Source organism: Peromyscus leucopus, chromosome 6, assembly GCF_004664715.2.
Source record: "Peromyscus leucopus breed LL Stock chromosome 6, UCI_PerLeu_2.1, whole genome shotgun sequence".
Taxonomy (NCBI): Eukaryota; Metazoa; Chordata; class Mammalia; order Rodentia; family Cricetidae; genus Peromyscus; species Peromyscus leucopus.
In genome coordinates, this window is record NC_051068.1 from 12473835 (window position 1) to 12492125 (window position 18291).

The 18291-nt window shown below is 41.3% G+C and overlaps 1 protein-coding gene across 2 annotated transcripts in view; it reads left to right on the forward strand.

Moving 5' to 3' along the window:
* Pik3ca (phosphatidylinositol-4,5-bisphosphate 3-kinase catalytic subunit alpha) overlaps positions 1–18291 on the forward strand; it is a 72126-nt gene that overhangs the window by 36367 nt on the left and 17468 nt on the right. For both annotated transcript variants that reach the window (XM_028872643.2, XM_028872644.2), the window contains exons 2-10: positions 920–1347; positions 1808–2017; positions 3683–3933; positions 5705–5950; positions 6648–6733; positions 12201–12306; positions 12875–13027; positions 13112–13246; positions 17607–17731. In XM_028872643.2, coding sequence (XP_028728476.1) covers positions 996–1347; positions 1808–2017; positions 3683–3933; positions 5705–5950; positions 6648–6733; positions 12201–12306; positions 12875–13027; positions 13112–13246; positions 17607–17731 — 1664 coding nt within the window. In that variant the 5' untranslated portion in view covers positions 920–995. The remainder of the gene's footprint in view (positions 1–919; positions 1348–1807; positions 2018–3682; positions 3934–5704; positions 5951–6647; positions 6734–12200; positions 12307–12874; positions 13028–13111; positions 13247–17606; positions 17732–18291) is intronic.

Consider the following 18291-nt stretch of genomic DNA (forward strand, 5'->3'; position numbering starts at 1 on the left):
CTACATTCACATGCACATATCACACAGACATACACATATATACATGGTTTAAATAAAAAAATATTTAGCCAGGCAGTGGTGGTGCACACCTTTAATCCTAGCACTTGAGAGGCAGAGGCAGGTGGATCTCTGAGTTCGAGGCTAGCCTGGTCTACAGAGCGAGATCCAGGACAGGCTCCAAAGCTACACGGAGAAACCCTGTCTCAAAAACAAAACAAACAAACAAACAAATAAATAAATATATATATAAAAATATTTAAGGGAAATTAGAAAGATGAAGATAGAAAAACTAAGCCATTTAATTTCACACTACTAAATATGCTGGGGGAAGAGTAGAGAAGGAAAAATATTTGCATTTTTCTGGGCTGTACTTATATTTAAAATAAACCTCAAAGTTCCACAACAAGTCTGTTGCATCATAAAATGATGAAGAATGATAGATGTGACAGAACCCATCTCTGTGTATGCCAGGCAAGGGCTCTACTACTCCACCATATCCCCAGTCTGTTAAATGTTGATTTGTCCTTGAGACAGTCTTGGGGAACTTTCCAGGCAAGCCTTGAACTGCAATCCTCCTGCCTCACCCAGAGTACCTGAGATTGCAGGCCTGCACCTGGTGAGATGAGAATATTTGGTTGAGTTACAGCTTGTTTATTCATTCTTTCCATTGTCTCTGTTTTTATGAGACCCAGCTTAGAAAGTCTATTCAGTATTTTAAAAATGCAAGTTGTTCTAGTAGCTACTGTAATAAATTCTTTATAGCATAGTTTAGAGCAACAGTCTAGATTAAAACACATAAGTTATTATTGCTCTGATCGTTCAGACAACAGGAAGTGAGCAACTGCATTTCACAGTTCTGTCATCATTGTAGGCTCAGGAGCTGCTGCTCTCTAACAGGTGATTTTCTTCTCTTGTTCAGGGCACTGTTTGGGGACAGCCATATCTCTGATTCCGTAAAGCGGTTTTCTATGTAAAGTTTGCAGAGGATCAGAACAATGCCTCCACGACCATCGTCAGGTGAACTGTGGGGCATCCACTTGATGCCCCCACGAATCCTAGTAGAATGTTTACTCCCAAATGGAATGATAGTGACTTTAGAATGCCTCCGTGAGGCTACACTAATCACCATCAAACATGAACTGTTCAAAGAAGCCAGGAAATACCCTCTGCATCAGCTTCTGCAAGATGAATCTTCTTACATTTTCGTAAGTGTTACCCAAGAAGCAGAAAGGGAAGAATTTTTTGATGAAACAAGACGGCTTTGTGACCTTCGGCTTTTTCAACCCTTTTTAAAAGTAATTGAACCAGTAGGCAACCGTGAAGAAAAGATCCTCAATCGAGAAATTGGTATGATATAATTTTCAGCTAATTGACATTGTCATTGCTAAACTGCAAATAACTGGCATCTACTCTTTGTTTTATTATTAAGATACTTTGTCTGAATCAATACCTTTGTAATCTTTAAGTAGATTTTTTACAAAATCTAAAGTAGTTTTTTTTACCACTGAGCTGTAGAATATTGTAACACTTTGATATTCTGTAGGGTTTTCCTTAAGAAATACAATTGGGAGAAGGCCTTAGATCTGTTAGAGCGAAGTTTTATTATTCTGTAAAAAAGTTGATAATGATTCTATTATAATATTAATATGTGTATGGAAAATGCATATATTTAAAATGCTTAAGGTTTCATCAACTCTTAAAAATAAATTCATAGAAACTTCTTGACTCTTAGGCTTTTCCAAATGTGTGCAGTTCTCTGTAAGAACCACATCAGCCCTTCATTCTTTATAAATATCTTATTTTTTAGGTTTTGTTATTGGCATGCCAGTGTGTGAATTTGATATGGTTAAAGATCCAGAAGTCCAGGACTTCCGAAGGAACATTCTGAATGTTTGCAAAGAAGCCGTGGATCTGCGGGATCTCAACTCGCCTCACAGCAGAGCAATGTATGTCTACCCTCCAAATGTAGAGTCCTCCCCAGAATTGCCAAAGCACATCTACAACAAGTTAGATAAAGGTAAGGAGATGGCCATGCAGAGAGATCCCTTATCACTGCGCTGATTTCGTCTGCACAGTTGGTTTTGGCTGGATGGATGACCAGCTTGAAGGCAAGGACTGCTGACCATGAGAGTCAGGACTAAGTGTGAACGATTCTCTAACACTGAAGAACTGAGTTTGGAATTCACTGCTGCACAGAATGTGAACAGAAGTAGAGCTGATTATCTTTCTTTAACTATTAAAACCAGAAGGAGCTGTCTTACACGTACAAAGCCATGGGTGTGGGTTTGATCCCCAACAGCACCAAAAAAAAGAAGGAAAAGACTTCATAAAAACAGGCACAGATTCAGACACTTTAATGCTCTGTCCTGTGACAGGAAGACACTGTCACGCATCACTGTGTCTTTGGCTTTTCTAAAGATCAGTTTCAAGAAGTTTGTGCCCTGTTCCTCTAATCATAACCAGAAACAATGTCCTATTAATCTGACTGACCAGAGGTGAAGGTACAGTGTCTGGTTAACCTGACTGACCAGAGGTGAAGATCTGGTGGAAAAAGGCAATGTTCACATCTGGCAGACTGTCACACAACATTCTAGGCTCCTTCCTGACTGACTTAGGGGATCACTGAGAACCCAAGGCTGAGCTCATTTCCACTTTAAACTGCCAAGACACACTCCACAGAGTGACTTGAGAGGGCTTCCCAAGTTTGAGAGTCGGTAAACTACTCCAAGGAAAGAGAGCTCCATCGTTAGAACGGGGCAGGCAAAGATGGAGGAGTCGGCGAATAAATGGCAAGAGGGACAAGGAATCTTCCTTTCCAGACCTTCACCTCTGGTCAGTCAGGTTAACCAGACATCATACCTTCACCTCTGGTCAGACAGGTTAACCAGACACTGTACCTTCACCTCTGGTCAGTCAGGTTAACCAAACACTGTACCTTCACCTCTGGTCAGACAGGTTAACTAGACATCGTATCTTCATCTCTGGTCAGTCAGGTTAACTAGACATCATACCTTCACCTCTGGTCAGTCAGGTTAACCAAACACTGTACCTTCACCTCTGGTCAGACAGGTTAACCAGACATCATACCTTCACCTTTGGTCAGACAGGTTAACCAAACACTGTACCTTCACCTCTGGTCAGACAGGTTAACTAGACATCATACCTTCACCTCTGGTCAGTCAGGTTAACCAAACACTGTACCTTCACCTCTGGTCAGACAGGTTAACCAGACATCATACCTTCACCTTTGGTCAGACAGGTTAACCAGACACTGTACCTTCACCTCTGGTCAGACAGGTTAACTAGACATCATACCTTCACCTCTGGTCAGTCAGGTTAACCAAACACTGTACCTTCACCTCTGGTCAGACAGGTTAACCAGACATCATACCTTCACCTTTGGTCAGACAGGTTAACCAGACACTGTACCTTCACCTCTGGTCAGTCAGGTTAACCAAACACTGTATCTTCACCTCTGGTCAGACAGGTTAACTAGACATCGTATCTTCATCTCTGGTCAGTCAGGTCCACTAAACATTCTATCTTCACCTCTAGTCAGTCAGGTTAACTAGACATCACATCTGGTTGTAGTTGTAAGAACAGAGTGAAAATGTCTCGAAACATGTCTTCAGAGAAGTGAATTGGACACAGTGATTCATCCGACAGTGTTTTCTTGTTACAGGACAGATCATTGTGGTGATTTGGGTAATCGTCTCTCCAAACAATGACAAGCAGAAGTACACCCTGAAGATCAACCATGACTGTGTGCCAGAGCAAGTCATTGCAGAAGCCATCAGGAAGAAGACTCGGAGTATGCTGCTGTCCTCTGAGCAGCTGAAGCTCTGTGTTTTAGAATACCAGGGCAAGTACATTCTGAAGGTGTGTGGCTGTGATGAATACTTCCTAGAAAAATATCCTCTGAGTCAGTACAAGGTGAGTAATGTGTACCCACATCAGGGCTGCATATGTTCTTAGCACATACTTTTGATGATTAATAGTTAATATTAGCAAACCATTTGTAAGCTTATTTATTAGCTTATTTTAATTTTGCTTCATACTAATAGTGAGTTTCATTGAAATGGCATTTTCCTTTGTGAGTTGTATCTTTTTGGTTTGGTTTGTTTCTGCCACTACCAGAGATTAAACCTAGGACCTCACGAAGGCCAGCCGAGTCTTCTACCACTGAACTATATCCTGCAGTGGTCGTTTATGACATGCATGTATATTGTGTGTTTTGATCTATTCGACCCCAGATCTTCACCTCTAGTCAGTCAGGTTAACTAGACATTGTACGTCGATGGATGAGTGCGTTTTCCCTTTGATCCCCTTGCTTTCAGCCAGTCCCCTCTGTTTAAGTTTATTAAATGTTGTAAGTATTTGAAAGTCTGAAGATAAAACAGTTATACTAACCACAAAATAGAAAGTATTTCGTGACCTCCTTGCTCCCCAGTAATGATATTGGGACAGTGTTAAAGTAGAATCCTGGTCTATTAAGATCACTACTGACCTTTCTCCTCTTTCTCTGTCTACTGAATAAATCCCTTTGAGAAGCAGCAGTAGCGTGTGCACACCAGTCACTGTTTTATAACACAGACACTGGCCTTCAGTTGCTGATAGGTGGGGAAGTAGGGAGTTATGATGTGTATAGAGTAGCATAGATCAAAAATCTGTATCCTGGGGGCCAGCAAGATGCAAGGAGAGAACCAACTTGAAACTTCTTTGAACTTCATGCATGCTCTATGACACATGTACATTAATAAGTAAATGTAATTTTTAAAAAATCTTCGTCTTGGATTTGGGGAGATGGATCAGTTGCTTTGGAGTACAAGTCTGAGGAGGACCTATGTTTGGATCTCTAGCTCCTATGTAAGAGCTAGGCTTGGCAACCTGGGTCTGGCATCTCAACACTAGGGAGGCGGAGACAGAGGGATCCCTGAAGTTCTCTGGACAGCCAGCCTGGTCCTTGGTCAGCTCCATGTTCAGGAAACACCCTCTCTCAATAAAATCAAGTGGAAAGTGATTGAGGAGGACACCTGACCTTGAACTCTGCACACACATCCTGCTAGTTCAAAACTCATACCAATACATTTTAACATTTTTTAATATTGCTATAACTCTGAGTCTCGTTTACTTATTTTTGTTCTTTGGAATTTTGTTTGTTCAAGGCAGGGTCTCATATAGCCCAGGCTGGCTTCAAAGTGGCTACATAGCTAAGAATGACCTTAAACCCTCATTTTCCTCTGTCCACTCCCCATGCGCTAGCTTTCCAGTGTAGGTGATATACCAGCTCATTTATGGGGCTTTATTGTTTCAGTAAAATAAATGTTTCTCAGCAATTGCCGAGGGGGGGGGGGTTCATTGTGACGTATGACATGGACTGTCAGGCCTACCAGAGGAAGCTGCTCTTCCCTTACAGTGATCATTTCTGATCCTTGTGTTTAGTGTTTGCAGTTAGGGGTAAAATGGCAATTTGTCAAAAGTTGACCCTAGTTTTTTACTTTATAGATATATTCAGAAGCTCTTTGAAACTAATTCCACTTTAATAGATAAACAGCTGCTAACAAGTGTGGTCTGTGTTTACTTTTTAAAATTTAAAATCCCCTTTAGAAATCATTGTGTAAATGCTCACAGCATTCCTACATGTTGTCTTGGGCATGTAGGACCTTATGGAAATGGCTCCCTCCCTCCCTCCGATCTCTTGCAGTACATAAGAAGCTGTATAATGCTCGGCAGGATGCCCAACTTGATGCTGATGGCCAAGGAAAGCCTTTACTCTCAGCTGCCGATGGACAGCTTCACGATGCCATCATACTCCAGGCGCATCTCCACAGCCACGCCCTATATGAATGGAGAGACATCCACAAAATCCCTCTGGGTTATAAACAGTGCACTCAGAATCAAAATTCTTTGTGCGACCTATGTAAATGTAAATATTCGAGACATTGATAAGGTAAGGTCAAATGCTGATGTTTACTCTATATAAGTCATTTTTGTATTAGCCTAATTTAAGCACTATAAACTATTGACCTGTGGTAGTTTTTCAGATGACTGAAAACACAAGTCTCAGAAAAATATAAATGAGTCATGAATCCTGTTTGAGTTATACCTGCCTCAGCTTTCACACAGCTTTGGTTCTATCTATAATTGTAATATCCATAACTGTAGGCTTTTTAAAGTAAAAAGTTTTACAGTCTGTTCAGTTACAAACAGTGATCTGACCTAAAGTGGGACTTTTTTATAGTCTTTATTTAATCCCACTATGTGAAAGTCTTGACATCTCATAACAGAGCTGTTAATATTTTTGGAAACTATTCCTCTAGCTTCAGGAATTTGAAGTAATACCTGACACCAGCTTACCTTGGAAAAATGAAGGCCTCTGTGTTTTATGCATAGTGCCATCGGCTTGTGCCTGTTAACTTCCTAGTGGTCAGAGGCCCCATCACTAGTGGGTAAAAATAACAGCTAATTGTAAATTTATACCAAGAAACCTTATGAACAAAACATGATTCTCTCACTTACATCAGTTAAATTAAAATTTTGTAGTGCTTGGTTCTCTTGAGTGTTCCTATGCCTGTATATAAGTGTGTGTGTGTCTGTGTGTGTACACTATATATATAGTGTACATTTTCCTCCTTTCTTTGTTTTAGATCTATGTTCGAACAGGTATCTACCATGGAGGAGAACCCTTATGTGACAATGTGAACACTCAAAGAGTACCTTGTTCCAATCCAAGGTAAGAGGGTGCTTGGACATGCTTCATGTCATTCATCTGATGCAAGCTACCTGCATTTCCGTTATTTACATAGAGAACATAAGGATTTCTGTGACTTACTCTTTCAGATTTTATCCGTAAGGTTTTCTTGCTTCACTCTTGTCGCTGTTTCAAGGAGTGAAGGGAACATGTCAAAGTCTTGTTCTTGATGAATAAGTAAAGACCTGAACTCTAAGGCCATCTCCTCCATATGCTTCCCAAGAACACAGTTATTGGGTCTTTGAGAAAAGGCAGTTTTACTGTGGAAAGCAAGCTGCTGGGCACCTTGGACTCATTCTTGCTTAGATATGATGAGGAAATGGAAGGTGGTCCAGAGCTTGCAGACCTCATGTTTCTTTGTCTGTGAGCTATTTGAGGATAAGAGTTAACCCCTTGATTTCATATCAGTAGAGTTCCAGGAGAACTTAGCTGACACTGGAAGATGTCAGTATGAATGCAGCAGAGCTCACAAGTGAGACCTCAGGAGGCAGTTCACAAGGAAGGGAGACTGAGTTCTCATGGTCAAAACAAATGCCGTTCTTGTTACTCCATTTCCAGAGTTCATGACTCTCCTGGAGCCTAGGACAAGAAGTTCAGGGAGATGGTCACTTGTCTGTCAGCATGAGCAGAAGCAGTGGCCACCTTACCTGAGCCATAGTAGGTCAGTCAGGGCATCATTGAGGTTAGATGGTACACATGACATCTGAGAGTCCTTAAAACAACAGTTTAAACAAATTTCCCACTCACACTTCTTATTTGCCAAAGTAGTGGGTGTGCTGATTGTAGGTGATTAAAAGAAAAAAAAAAAGCTTCAGTATTTTTGAGGACATTGTAGACAGTCTTTTTACAAATTGAAGAAAATCTACAAACCCACAAATCCAAAGAATTCCTGGAGCCTCAAGGAGAGGCTTCAGAAAATCTGTCCTGGTTGTTTGAGAACCAAGAGTAAGACTTTTAGGAAAATTAGAAGGAAGACTTCATAGTACTTGGCTACAATGTTGATATTTGGAAAATAAAAGTAACTGTTTAGGCAGCTGTGGTGTGCATGCATTGTTTTTCCAGCTTTCCAGAGCTAGAGGAAGGATGATCAGGAGTTCAACTTTATCTCCAGCTACATAGCAGCTCAAAGCCAGCCTGGGTTGCATGAGCCATTCTGACCAACAGACAGACACGTTCTACAGTTCTTATGTTCATCTGCACCTCACTAAATTTATGGTTAGGGACTCAAGAGATGGTTTAGCACTACTGCTGTTATCAACATTTACATTGGGCAGCTCACAACCACCTGTAGCTCCAGCTTCCGGGGATCTATCACCCTCTTCTGGCCTCTGCAGGCACCTGAACTCATATGCATACACCCCCAGACAGACAGATACATACACACACACACACACACACACACACACACACACACACACACACACACGTATCTTTTAAAAAAAGAAAAGAATTCTCAGCCAGGGGGTGGAGATGGCACATGCACTTAGGCAGAGACAGGAGGATCTCTGAATTGGAGGCCAGTCTGGTCTACAGAGTGAGTTCCAGGACAGCCAGGGCTACACAGAGAAACTTTGTCTTGAAAACAAACAAAAAATTATCTTTTTAAAGTAGAAGTTAAATCTCTGTGGTAGTAATATGAAATGTTATTAAATTCTTTAACTTTCTCCATTTATAAAAATAAAAATCAGAAATAAATCTGAAATTATTAGAGAGATAGGAGTATAGACTTGGAAAACATTGAGATTTATTTTTGTGTGTGAGTGTTTGCCTGAATGTATGTCTGTTCAGTGTTCTTGGAGGTCAGAAGTGGCAGTCGGTTTCCCTGGGACTGGACTTAACAGGTGGTCGTAAATTGCTGCCATGTGGGTACTGGGAACTGAACATGAGTTCTATGCAAGAGCAACAAGTGCTCTTAACTGCCAAGTCATCTCCCCAGCCCTATTTTAAAAAATTAATTATTTTATTTTTGAGGGTCTCACTCTGTAGCTCTGACTGACCTTGATCTCATAGAGGTCCTCTGCCTCCTGAGTGCTGGGATTAAAAGCATTGATTGACCACCACCCCAGACTTTGAAAACTCTTGAAAGGGGAGCCAGGTGTCTGAGCAGGTAAGGGTGTTTGCAACAAAGCCTGCTGCTCTGATGAGGTCCCAGCCCACATGAGAAAAGGAGAGAACTGACTCCCAGGAGTTGTTCTTGGACCTTCACATGCACATACAATAAATATAATAAAAAACATTTAATGCAATAAATATAATAAAAACATTTAACACACAATTAATAATGTTTAGGAAAAAAAGAAGACTTTTACTGAGATTTTTGGCTCAGTATTTGTGCTTTTCATAAACCGGGTGAATTTGATATTTTATTATTTTTTTAAATACATATACAGTTATTTTTCAGAAAAAGCAATCAATTTGGACTACATTTATAAAACTATTTCTTAAAAGTAACTTGGGCTGGGCAGTAGTGGCACTTGCCTTTAATCCCAGCACTGGGAAGGCAGAGGCAGACAGATCTGTGTGAGTTCAAGACCAGCCTGGTCTACAGAGCGAGATCCAGGAAAGGTGCCAAAGCTACACAGAGAAGCCCTGTCTCAAAAAAACAAAAAAAAAAAAAAAAAAAAACAAAAAAAAGTAACTTGGGGGAGGAGGCTAGAGAGATGTTTCAGTGATTAAGCTCTTTAATAGAAGTATGTGTATGTATGTGTTTGCCTGCGTGTATATATGTGCATGCCTAGTGTCCCTGGAGGCCAGAAGAGTGCATCTGATCCCCAGGAACTAGAGTTACAGTTGTGAGCTGTCATGTCATGTGGTTGCTGGGAATTAAACCTGGGTCCTCTGCAAGAGCAGCCAGTGATCTACTGCTGAGCATCTCTCCATCCCTGGTTAAGAACTCTTGCTGTGCAATCACGACAGGAATTAAGATCTCAGCACGTGTGTCTATAATTCCAGTTCCAAGAGAGGTGGAGACAAAGGATTGCTGAGGCTTCCTAGCTTTCAGTCTAGCTGACTAAAGAAGAGCTCTAGGTTCAGGAAGAGACCCTGTTTCAAAGGAGTGGACAGAAGTTGATGTGGAATAACACCTCACCTTTTGTTCCCCTCATGCATTCATACACACATGAGCAAATATGCTCATGTGACCATATATGCACACATAAATAAGTAAGTCTGTAGAAAATAAATAACCTGGTGTGTTTTGCAGTAGATGTCAGAGAAAAGAGTGTGCTAGTTCCACTAGACCTAGGGACAGAGTTCTCTGAGAGTGCGGAGGGCACTTCCCATTCATAGTGTGTGTGCAGTTTGGGAAATTTCAAACTAATCAAGTCTTAAGTAGATATAAGTCAAGTGTGTCTTCTCACCCCCCAAATAAACAGATAAAATTTAAAATACTTTGTCTGGGGTGGGGGTGGGGGAGACATGCTGACAAATGGAAGCCAAAGATTATAACCCTGGGTTTCATTCTCCACAGGCCCTCCACCTTTTCCTTGAAACATTCATTGGCCTGTAACTTCTCAAGTAGGTTAGCAAGGCCCAGGGATCCACCTGTCTTTGCCTCCCTGGTGCTGAGATTGAAAGTGCACGCCACCCCATCTGGCCTTTAATCACACAAGGCTTGCAAGGAAGCATTTTACTGACAAAACCGTTTCCCAGCTTTGTGTATACCCTTCATTTTATTTATTTTATTTATATGCTGACTTATTTAGATCAGGGAGTTGTTCTAAATGAAACTGATTACATATAAAAATAAATATAACAATAATCATTAGCCAGTTCCCATTAGCTAGTTTCTCTTTTCTATTTGGTTAGATTTTAATAAGTCAAATTTTATTTTGTTTGCATAACACATACATGCATAAAAATATACAGATCATGAGGGCTAGGGAGATGGTTCATTGGGTAGAGTGCTTGCTATTTAAGTGTGCTGTTCTGAATTCAGATCTGCAGCACCTACATAAAAGCCTGGGTGAGACAATGCAAGTCTGTAATCCCAGATCCCAGCACTGGGAGATACAGAGACAGGTAGATCTTGGGGGCTCACTGTCCCAGCTGTAGAGCTAAAGTGGGTAGCTCCAGGGTCAGTGAGAGACCCTGTCTCAAAAAATAATGTGAAGAATGAGTGAAAAGACAGACAGCCTAAACATTTGGCTTCCACATGCACATGCTGCATAAGCATATGTGCATAGTGAGTATGCATGTGCACACACATGTACATCACGCACAGTATGGAGATCATAAGTACATAACTCATCTATTTGATCACAAAACTAGAACTAGGGAAAATGGTTTAGTAAGGAAAAACACCAACTGAAAGCCTGGTAACTGGACTGATTTGAAGCCCTAGAACTCACATGAAAAGCTTTATGCAGGGGCTGGGGGTGTAGCTTAATGTTTACCTAGCATGCATGGAACCCTGGGTTCAATCCCTGGCACTGAATAAAATTGGGTGTGTTACAAGCCTGTAATCCCAGCACTCAGGAAGTGGAAGCAGGAGGATCAAATGTTTCAAGTTATTGAACACAGCAGTGGAACCAACCTGAAATAAATGAGACCAGACCCAGAAATGAAGAAGAAGCTACATGTGGTGGTTCACATCTGTAGTCCCAGCACTTCCATGGAGAGATGGAAGGGAGAGACAGGAGATTGTGGGCCAGGGGCCTGTGGTGCACAGCACAGTGGCAGAAACAGTAGTAGGCAAAACCAAAGTAGAAGGCAAGAACTGACTCCTGAAAAGTTGTTACACATACACATACACACACACACACACACACACACACACACACACACACACACACACACATCATAAAATAAAAACAGAAAAAACAGTTCCTCATGCCCATTCCCAGGTTAATTTTTCCACCCCTAAAGGGAACAAGTATCCAGGCTTCTGCAAGTTTGTTTCACTTTTGGGTTGTTTGCAGGTGGAGGATATTATGAATAGTTCAGTTAGCAGTCTGTGGATCGCACATTGCTGTCTTGGTTCATAGTGAACCTGGGTATGCATTTGTTCATTTTCCAGGGCTTTCCAGTTCGGTTGTAACAAGTGATGTATTTAGTCCTAATGCATGAGGTTTCCTGTTAGTGCGTTCCTTGCCACCTGCCCTTTGTCTTCTACAATTCCATCCGTGAAGTTTGAATTTTTTCCATAATCTGTATGGCCAGTAATACTGACTCAGGCACCACCCCCAGCTTTTTGGGACAGGGTCTCACTATGTAGCTTTGGGTGACCTGGAATTTGCTGTGTAGGTCAGGGTAGCTTCGAACTCACAGCTTACCTTTGCCTCTTAAGTGCTGGGATAAAGGTGTGAGCCACCACACCCAGCTCTTGGCCTTTTTAATACCGTTCTGTACTGTGACTTCATTTGGTTGTCATTCTCCTGGTCTCTAGTGTTGATGTATTGTGGAGCCATGTGTATTCGGGGTATAGCTTTGTTTTATCAATTTTCTGTAGGTGGAATGAATGGCTGAATTATGACATATACATTCCTGATCTTCCTCGAGCTGCTCGCCTTTGCCTTTCCATTTGCTCTGTGAAAGGCCGAAAGGGTGCTAAGGAGGTAAAGTATTTCAGATAATATTATCTCTAGATGTGGCTCTCCAGAATCCCCTGGTATCTTTGATTCATGCTTCCTTACAAAATGGGCAGATTTCCACTTTCTCTTTGGTTTCTTGGTTTAGGCTGGTCCTGCCATGTGTGTAACCCAGGGTTCTCTTGAACACAGAAGTGTCCTTCTCAGCCTCTCAAATGCAGACTAAGATACTAGGGAGCGTAGCATTTGAGAAAGTATTGGGAGAGCTTGAGAAATGCACCGCTGATGAATAAGTACGTCCTGAGTTCATGTCGGTGTAATTTGTTAAGCATGCTGGGTGACTATGAGAGCTACTACCCACCTCACTCCTGGGCTGGGTCACGTGTCCCCTTAAAGTAGAGAAAACACTGGGGGTTCTGGTGGGAAAGGCACAGAAAACCCTTATATTGTGAATGAAAAGCCAGGATGGTTTTGGTAGACTTTCTATTCCTTTAATTATAGCTACAACTGTTGAATTCTCCTCCCAGGGAAGAAGTGTATTTGAAAATGTGTGATTTATTCACAGAATCGTGAATATTTTCTTTGTTTTATTAAGGAGCACTGTCCATTGGCCTGGGGAAATATAAACTTGTTTGATTATACAGACACCCTAGTATCCGGGAAAATGGCTTTGAATCTCTGGCCTGTTCCACATGGGTTAGAAGATCTGCTGAACCCTATTGGTGTTACTGGGTCAAACCCAAATAAAGTAAGCTTTTTATTATCAGAAATTCATTTTCTTTATGAGAGCTAAGCATAACATGTATGCAATAACATTTGTTCTTTCTTGCAGGAAACTCCATGCTTAGAGTTGGAGTTTGATTGGTTCAGCAGTGTGGTGAAGTTCCCAGATATGTCTGTGATCGAAGAGCATGCCAACTGGTCTGTGTCCCGAGAAGCGGGATTCAGTTACTCTCATACAGGACTGGTGAGGCACACCCTGAGTTTCTTTGTCTAGGCCGTAAACTCTAGAGATGAACACCTGCTCTGTATGCATGAGGGCTGTGGAGCTCAGTCATTCGGGTGTGGATACGGCTGAGCTCGGTTGTAGATGGACTTTGCTTTGGACCACCAGCTCACAAAAATGACACAGAGACTTATTAATTATGAAAGCTTGGCCAATAGGCTTGTTTTTAACTAGCTCTTATAACTTAAATTAACCCATTTCTGTTATTTTACATGCTGCCATGTGGCTCATGGCTTGTTACCTCATCTCCTACATGTCATGCTTCCTCTGAGTCCGGCTAGCAACTTCACCTTCTTCTTCCCAGCATTCTCTCTGCCCCTAAAATCCTGACTAGCTATTTCCTGCTTAGCTTTTAATTAAACCAGTCACAGTGATATATCTTCACACAGTGTAAAAGGAATATTCTACAACACTCTGTAGCAGTGCAGCAGTAGATATCATTTTCTGTGCCCTCCTGTACCTGTTTCATTCTTGCTTTATTTGAAGCCCTATTGGATGCTACTGTGTATGAAACTTTGGTATAGATGTTGTAATGAACTTGGGGAATAAAGAGATGTCCAAGCTCATACAGCATGGTATGGTAACAGTAGTATAATGAGAATAACTGAGGTGGATAGAGCTAGTGTATATAGGCCAGGAAAGACCTCTCTGAGTTAGTGACTAGGAGTTGAAACTCAAGTGTAAACATGAGCTGAACTTGGAGGCAGCAAAAGCAACTCTTCATCACAAAATGTTAGTCCAGGTCTCCAGAAATAAAGTATGGAGAACAGTGTGACTGTTCACGTCGTAGTCTAACCCTGACCATACATAGCTTGAGCACCATAGTAACCCAGATCAAGGACCACTTACTCTTCCTTGTTTCTTAGTGACAAAAGGGTGGGTGTCGAGAGAGGTGTTCCTGCTCTTGGGTGTCCTCTCCTCCTTTCCGAACGATTGCTTTTGTTTAAATGTGCTTGTAGGTTATGAGACCAGCTGACTAATATTGGGCTGAGGTTGTGAAATGTGCCTGGCCAAACACAGAGAGCAGTGCATAAGAGCTCCTTTCTGAGGACATCTTACCAGACAGTTGAAACTAATTGTCTTCCTATGTACACAATGTAAAACAAAACAAAATAAACAGGCAAAAGACATCTGTTTTTGGAGCAGTGGTAGCACTTGGTTAGGGTTGAGGTTTTATGACTTGTAGTGTGTTTCTTTTTATAGAATAAAATTTAGATACGTAGGAAATGTTTCTAAGTGGAAGGTAATTATGAACTTTAGTTTTCCTAGATGGTAAGGCATTTTTCTAGTTCATTCCTTCCAGTCGTGCTCAAGGAAGATTAAACAAATACAGAGATGTAGAGGAGGGGGATGATAGCCCTGAGGGGACAGTAGTGAAGTATAGTCATATACAAGTATATAGTCCATACTCCTCCTTTCCTCTCCAAATTGCCCAGTATCTTGTGACATCTTCCAAAAAAAGTATAGAGATGTAAATGAATCTGCAAACACCAGCTTTGTAACATTGTTTTCCTTGTGGTGTTTTAGACATGAATTGGACAGAAGTTTTCACTTTCCCTCCTTGGGATAGAAGTTAGAGGCAGCTATTTCCTCATTGCTGGGAAAGTCACAGGGATGTGGGCGATACTGTTTCTCAGCCTCAGCCCCGCTCTGAAGGCCGAGTACATCCTTTATGTAGACCACGCTGCATGTGGCAGGATGCTAAGCTGTGTCTGTGACCTCGGAACCACTAGACACAAACTGATGATCAAAAAATGTCTCCAGATACAACCAGAGGTCCACCTTAGAACCACAGCTTCAGACTCTGATGCTGGTGAGATTTGTCTTGTAAACACAATGTCAAACAGTCCATCCTTCATAAGGATAAAATGAGTGAAAGATTTGTCTTGTAAACACAATGTCAAACAGTCCATCCTTCATAAGGATAAAATGAGTGAAAGTGTTCCCAGTGATAAGACAATAAGTCTACTTCTATCTAGCCAGTAATTCAACTGACTGGTAATCAAAGAGTGATTCTATTTCTGTATTTTGTGTCAAAAACTTGGCCACATAGTCATGGTATTTCTTTCCTGTTCCATATGATATGTGTGTAACACATTTTACTACTGTAGCATATAATGATGCGAGAAACAAGGAGGCTAGGCTGAAGAGCTAGCCTGGCAGATGAGAGGACTTATTCTTGCAGAGGACTCATTCTCTTCCTTGCACCCATAAATAACATGGCTCACAACCATCTAGTTCCAGGGCATCCAGTACCTTCATCTGACTCTGCAGGCACCAGGCATGTACATGGTGCATGTACATGCGGGCAAAAACATTCGTACACATAAACTAATTTAAAAAAAAAATCTAAAACAAAATCATGAAGGGAAGACCTATTTTGGGCTCATGTTTAGGGAGGGGTCTTTGTTCCTCAGAGTGGCGAGGGCACATGGAGCAGAGCAGTTCTGTGGTGGTACTGGGAAGGGAAAAGAGGAAGCCTGAGCACAGACTTCCACCGTCCCCTTTATTCTGTCCAGATCTCCCATCTGTTGGTTGATGTTCCCTCAGGGTAGGCCTTCCTCCCTCTTTCTCATCCTTCCAGAGCTCCTCAAAGCCGCAGTGTGCTTTACTAACTGAGGCTGTGCTCAGTCCAGTCATACTGACCATCTGAAATAACCGTCGCAGTGCTGAGCATTAACATTTACTCGATATATTTCTCCATGGACAAATGCAGAAGGCAAATGTATATACAGAGGCCTGTGAAAGGAAACGGTGGTGCAGAATTCATTCCTTGATCATGTGATTTACAAATATAAATATAAAATAAAAATGTCTTATAATTGTTGAGCAAGAAAAATGGCCATCTTGATGTCTTCAACAAAAGCATGAACCTCAGTGTCAAATGTGTTTTGACAGTGTTATTTACAGTTTGACACAGATACTTCAGAATGAAGCTCATGTGAGAAAACTTTTAAGTTTATTATGCTTAGATTCTTGTTATTTTAACATGTAAACACAATTTTAAAACTATAAAAGCAATGGAGTCCATTGGATGCTGATGATACTAATGATGTAAGACAGCAGGCTTCTCATCTGGGCCCGTGTAGTAGCCTCTGAACTGATTTCCCTTCCACTGAAAAAGTGTTAGGACATGTAGAATAGATCATGGCCTTCATCCCCTCGGTGGGATCCCATGCTGGCCCTCCTCTGCTGTCAGGGTCTCCTTGTCCACTGGACATTTTTCTCACTGACTTTCTTCCTGTTTCTCCATCAGACCAAACTCCTCTTTAAAAGCCTTTTTCATTAAATTGGATACTCTGAGTAGGATCTGCTTTCTAAGCCTAACAGGAAGAGCAAAAGTAGCCACAGTCCATACTTCTTCTGTCCACATAGTACTTCCTCATCCGTTGTATAACGTCAAGATGCATCAATACATAAAGACCAGCTAACACGGAGGACTCCTTTTGTTTCTGCTGTTCGAAAGGGCTAGAGTATGGCATCTGTTTTGTATAATATATTAGGAAGCGTCCATAAGAACTGTTGAGATGATCTGTTGTAGCTCTTACTTCTTTTACTGTGGCGGGTGGGTGTGCATGCCCCAACTTACTTGTGGCAGTCAGGGACATCTTGACGGAGTTGCTTTTCTCCTTCCCCCGTGTGAGTCCGTCCCAGGGATCAAACCCAGGCTGTCAGGCTTGGCAGCAAGCATCTTTATCCAATCAGTGTGCCATCTTGCAGCCCCTCTTGTTTTGTTTTGTTTTGTTTTTTGCTTTTTTTTTTTTATGGTGACACTTTGGAATTATTCGGGGGTGTTTGTTATTCAAAGACTTCAAGGCAAATAATCTGTATTTGAAGAGAATAAATCTATTACATGTGATTATATAATAAGTTTGTTACTTTCTGCTTAGTTCCTTAATGTTGAATGTGCAATGCTTTAATGAGTTAGTTCATCTGTTTTCTTTCTTCATTTGCTTTTTAAATTTAAAAGATGTTAGGAGGACGATTTAGCAAGGAACATGAAAGAGTTTGCATTTTTACTTTATTATTCTACTACTTTTTGCTCTCTTCTCCCAGAAGCATCATCAGGCTATAGTTGGTAGGGTAGTAGAAGAGCTCATTAGGGAGAGGAAGAGCTGACTTCCTCTTCTGACTGCTTGGTGGTCAGAATAACATGTGACTGCATTGGTTCACAAATACTGTTTTAAATTAGTTCAGTGAGAAGAATAAATTGTTTTGTGTTAATAAGCCATGTGAGTTTATTAAAAGTCTACTTGCTTTTTAAAACACATCACTCATGATTCTCAAAGAAGCCCATGTAAAGCCATACTTTACTTTGCAGAGTAACAGACTCGCTAGAGACAATGAACTCAGAGAAAATGACAAAGAACAGCTCCGAGCACTTTGCACCCGGGACCCACTGTCTGAAATCACTGAGCAAGAGAAAGACTTCCTATGGAGCCACAGGCAAGTGTCGGGGGTGAGGCTCTCAAGGCAGGAAGCTGAGGGAGTGCCTAGCACACCATTTGGTTGTTGTGGAGGTGGGGTCTCTCACTGTAGTCCAGGCTAGACCTGAGCTCACTGCATAGCCCAGCCACCTCTCTTCCTTAGAATCCTCCCACCTCAGCCCTCTTCCTGAGTGCTGGAATTATAAGTGTGACCATCACTCCTGGCTTGTTCTTACCATATATTTTTTAACCATACCCAGTAGAGTAAATAAAATGTAATTTAAGTGTTATTTTTCTTATTAATGGTGACTTTTTCAAAAGTATGGATACAAATACTTCTTTCTAGAGACACGTGTTATGTTGATACTTAAACATTTAAAAGTTGTTTTTGTTTTGTCTTTGTTGTTGTTGGGGCAGGGTTTCAGCCCAAGCTTTGAACTCTAGATGAGGATAACTTTGAACTTCTGATCCTTCTGCCTCCGCCTCTTAAACACTAGGATTGCAAGCATATGTCACCACACCCAGTTTACAAGGTACTGGGAACTGGGATGAAATCCAGGGCCTCATGCATGCCAGATA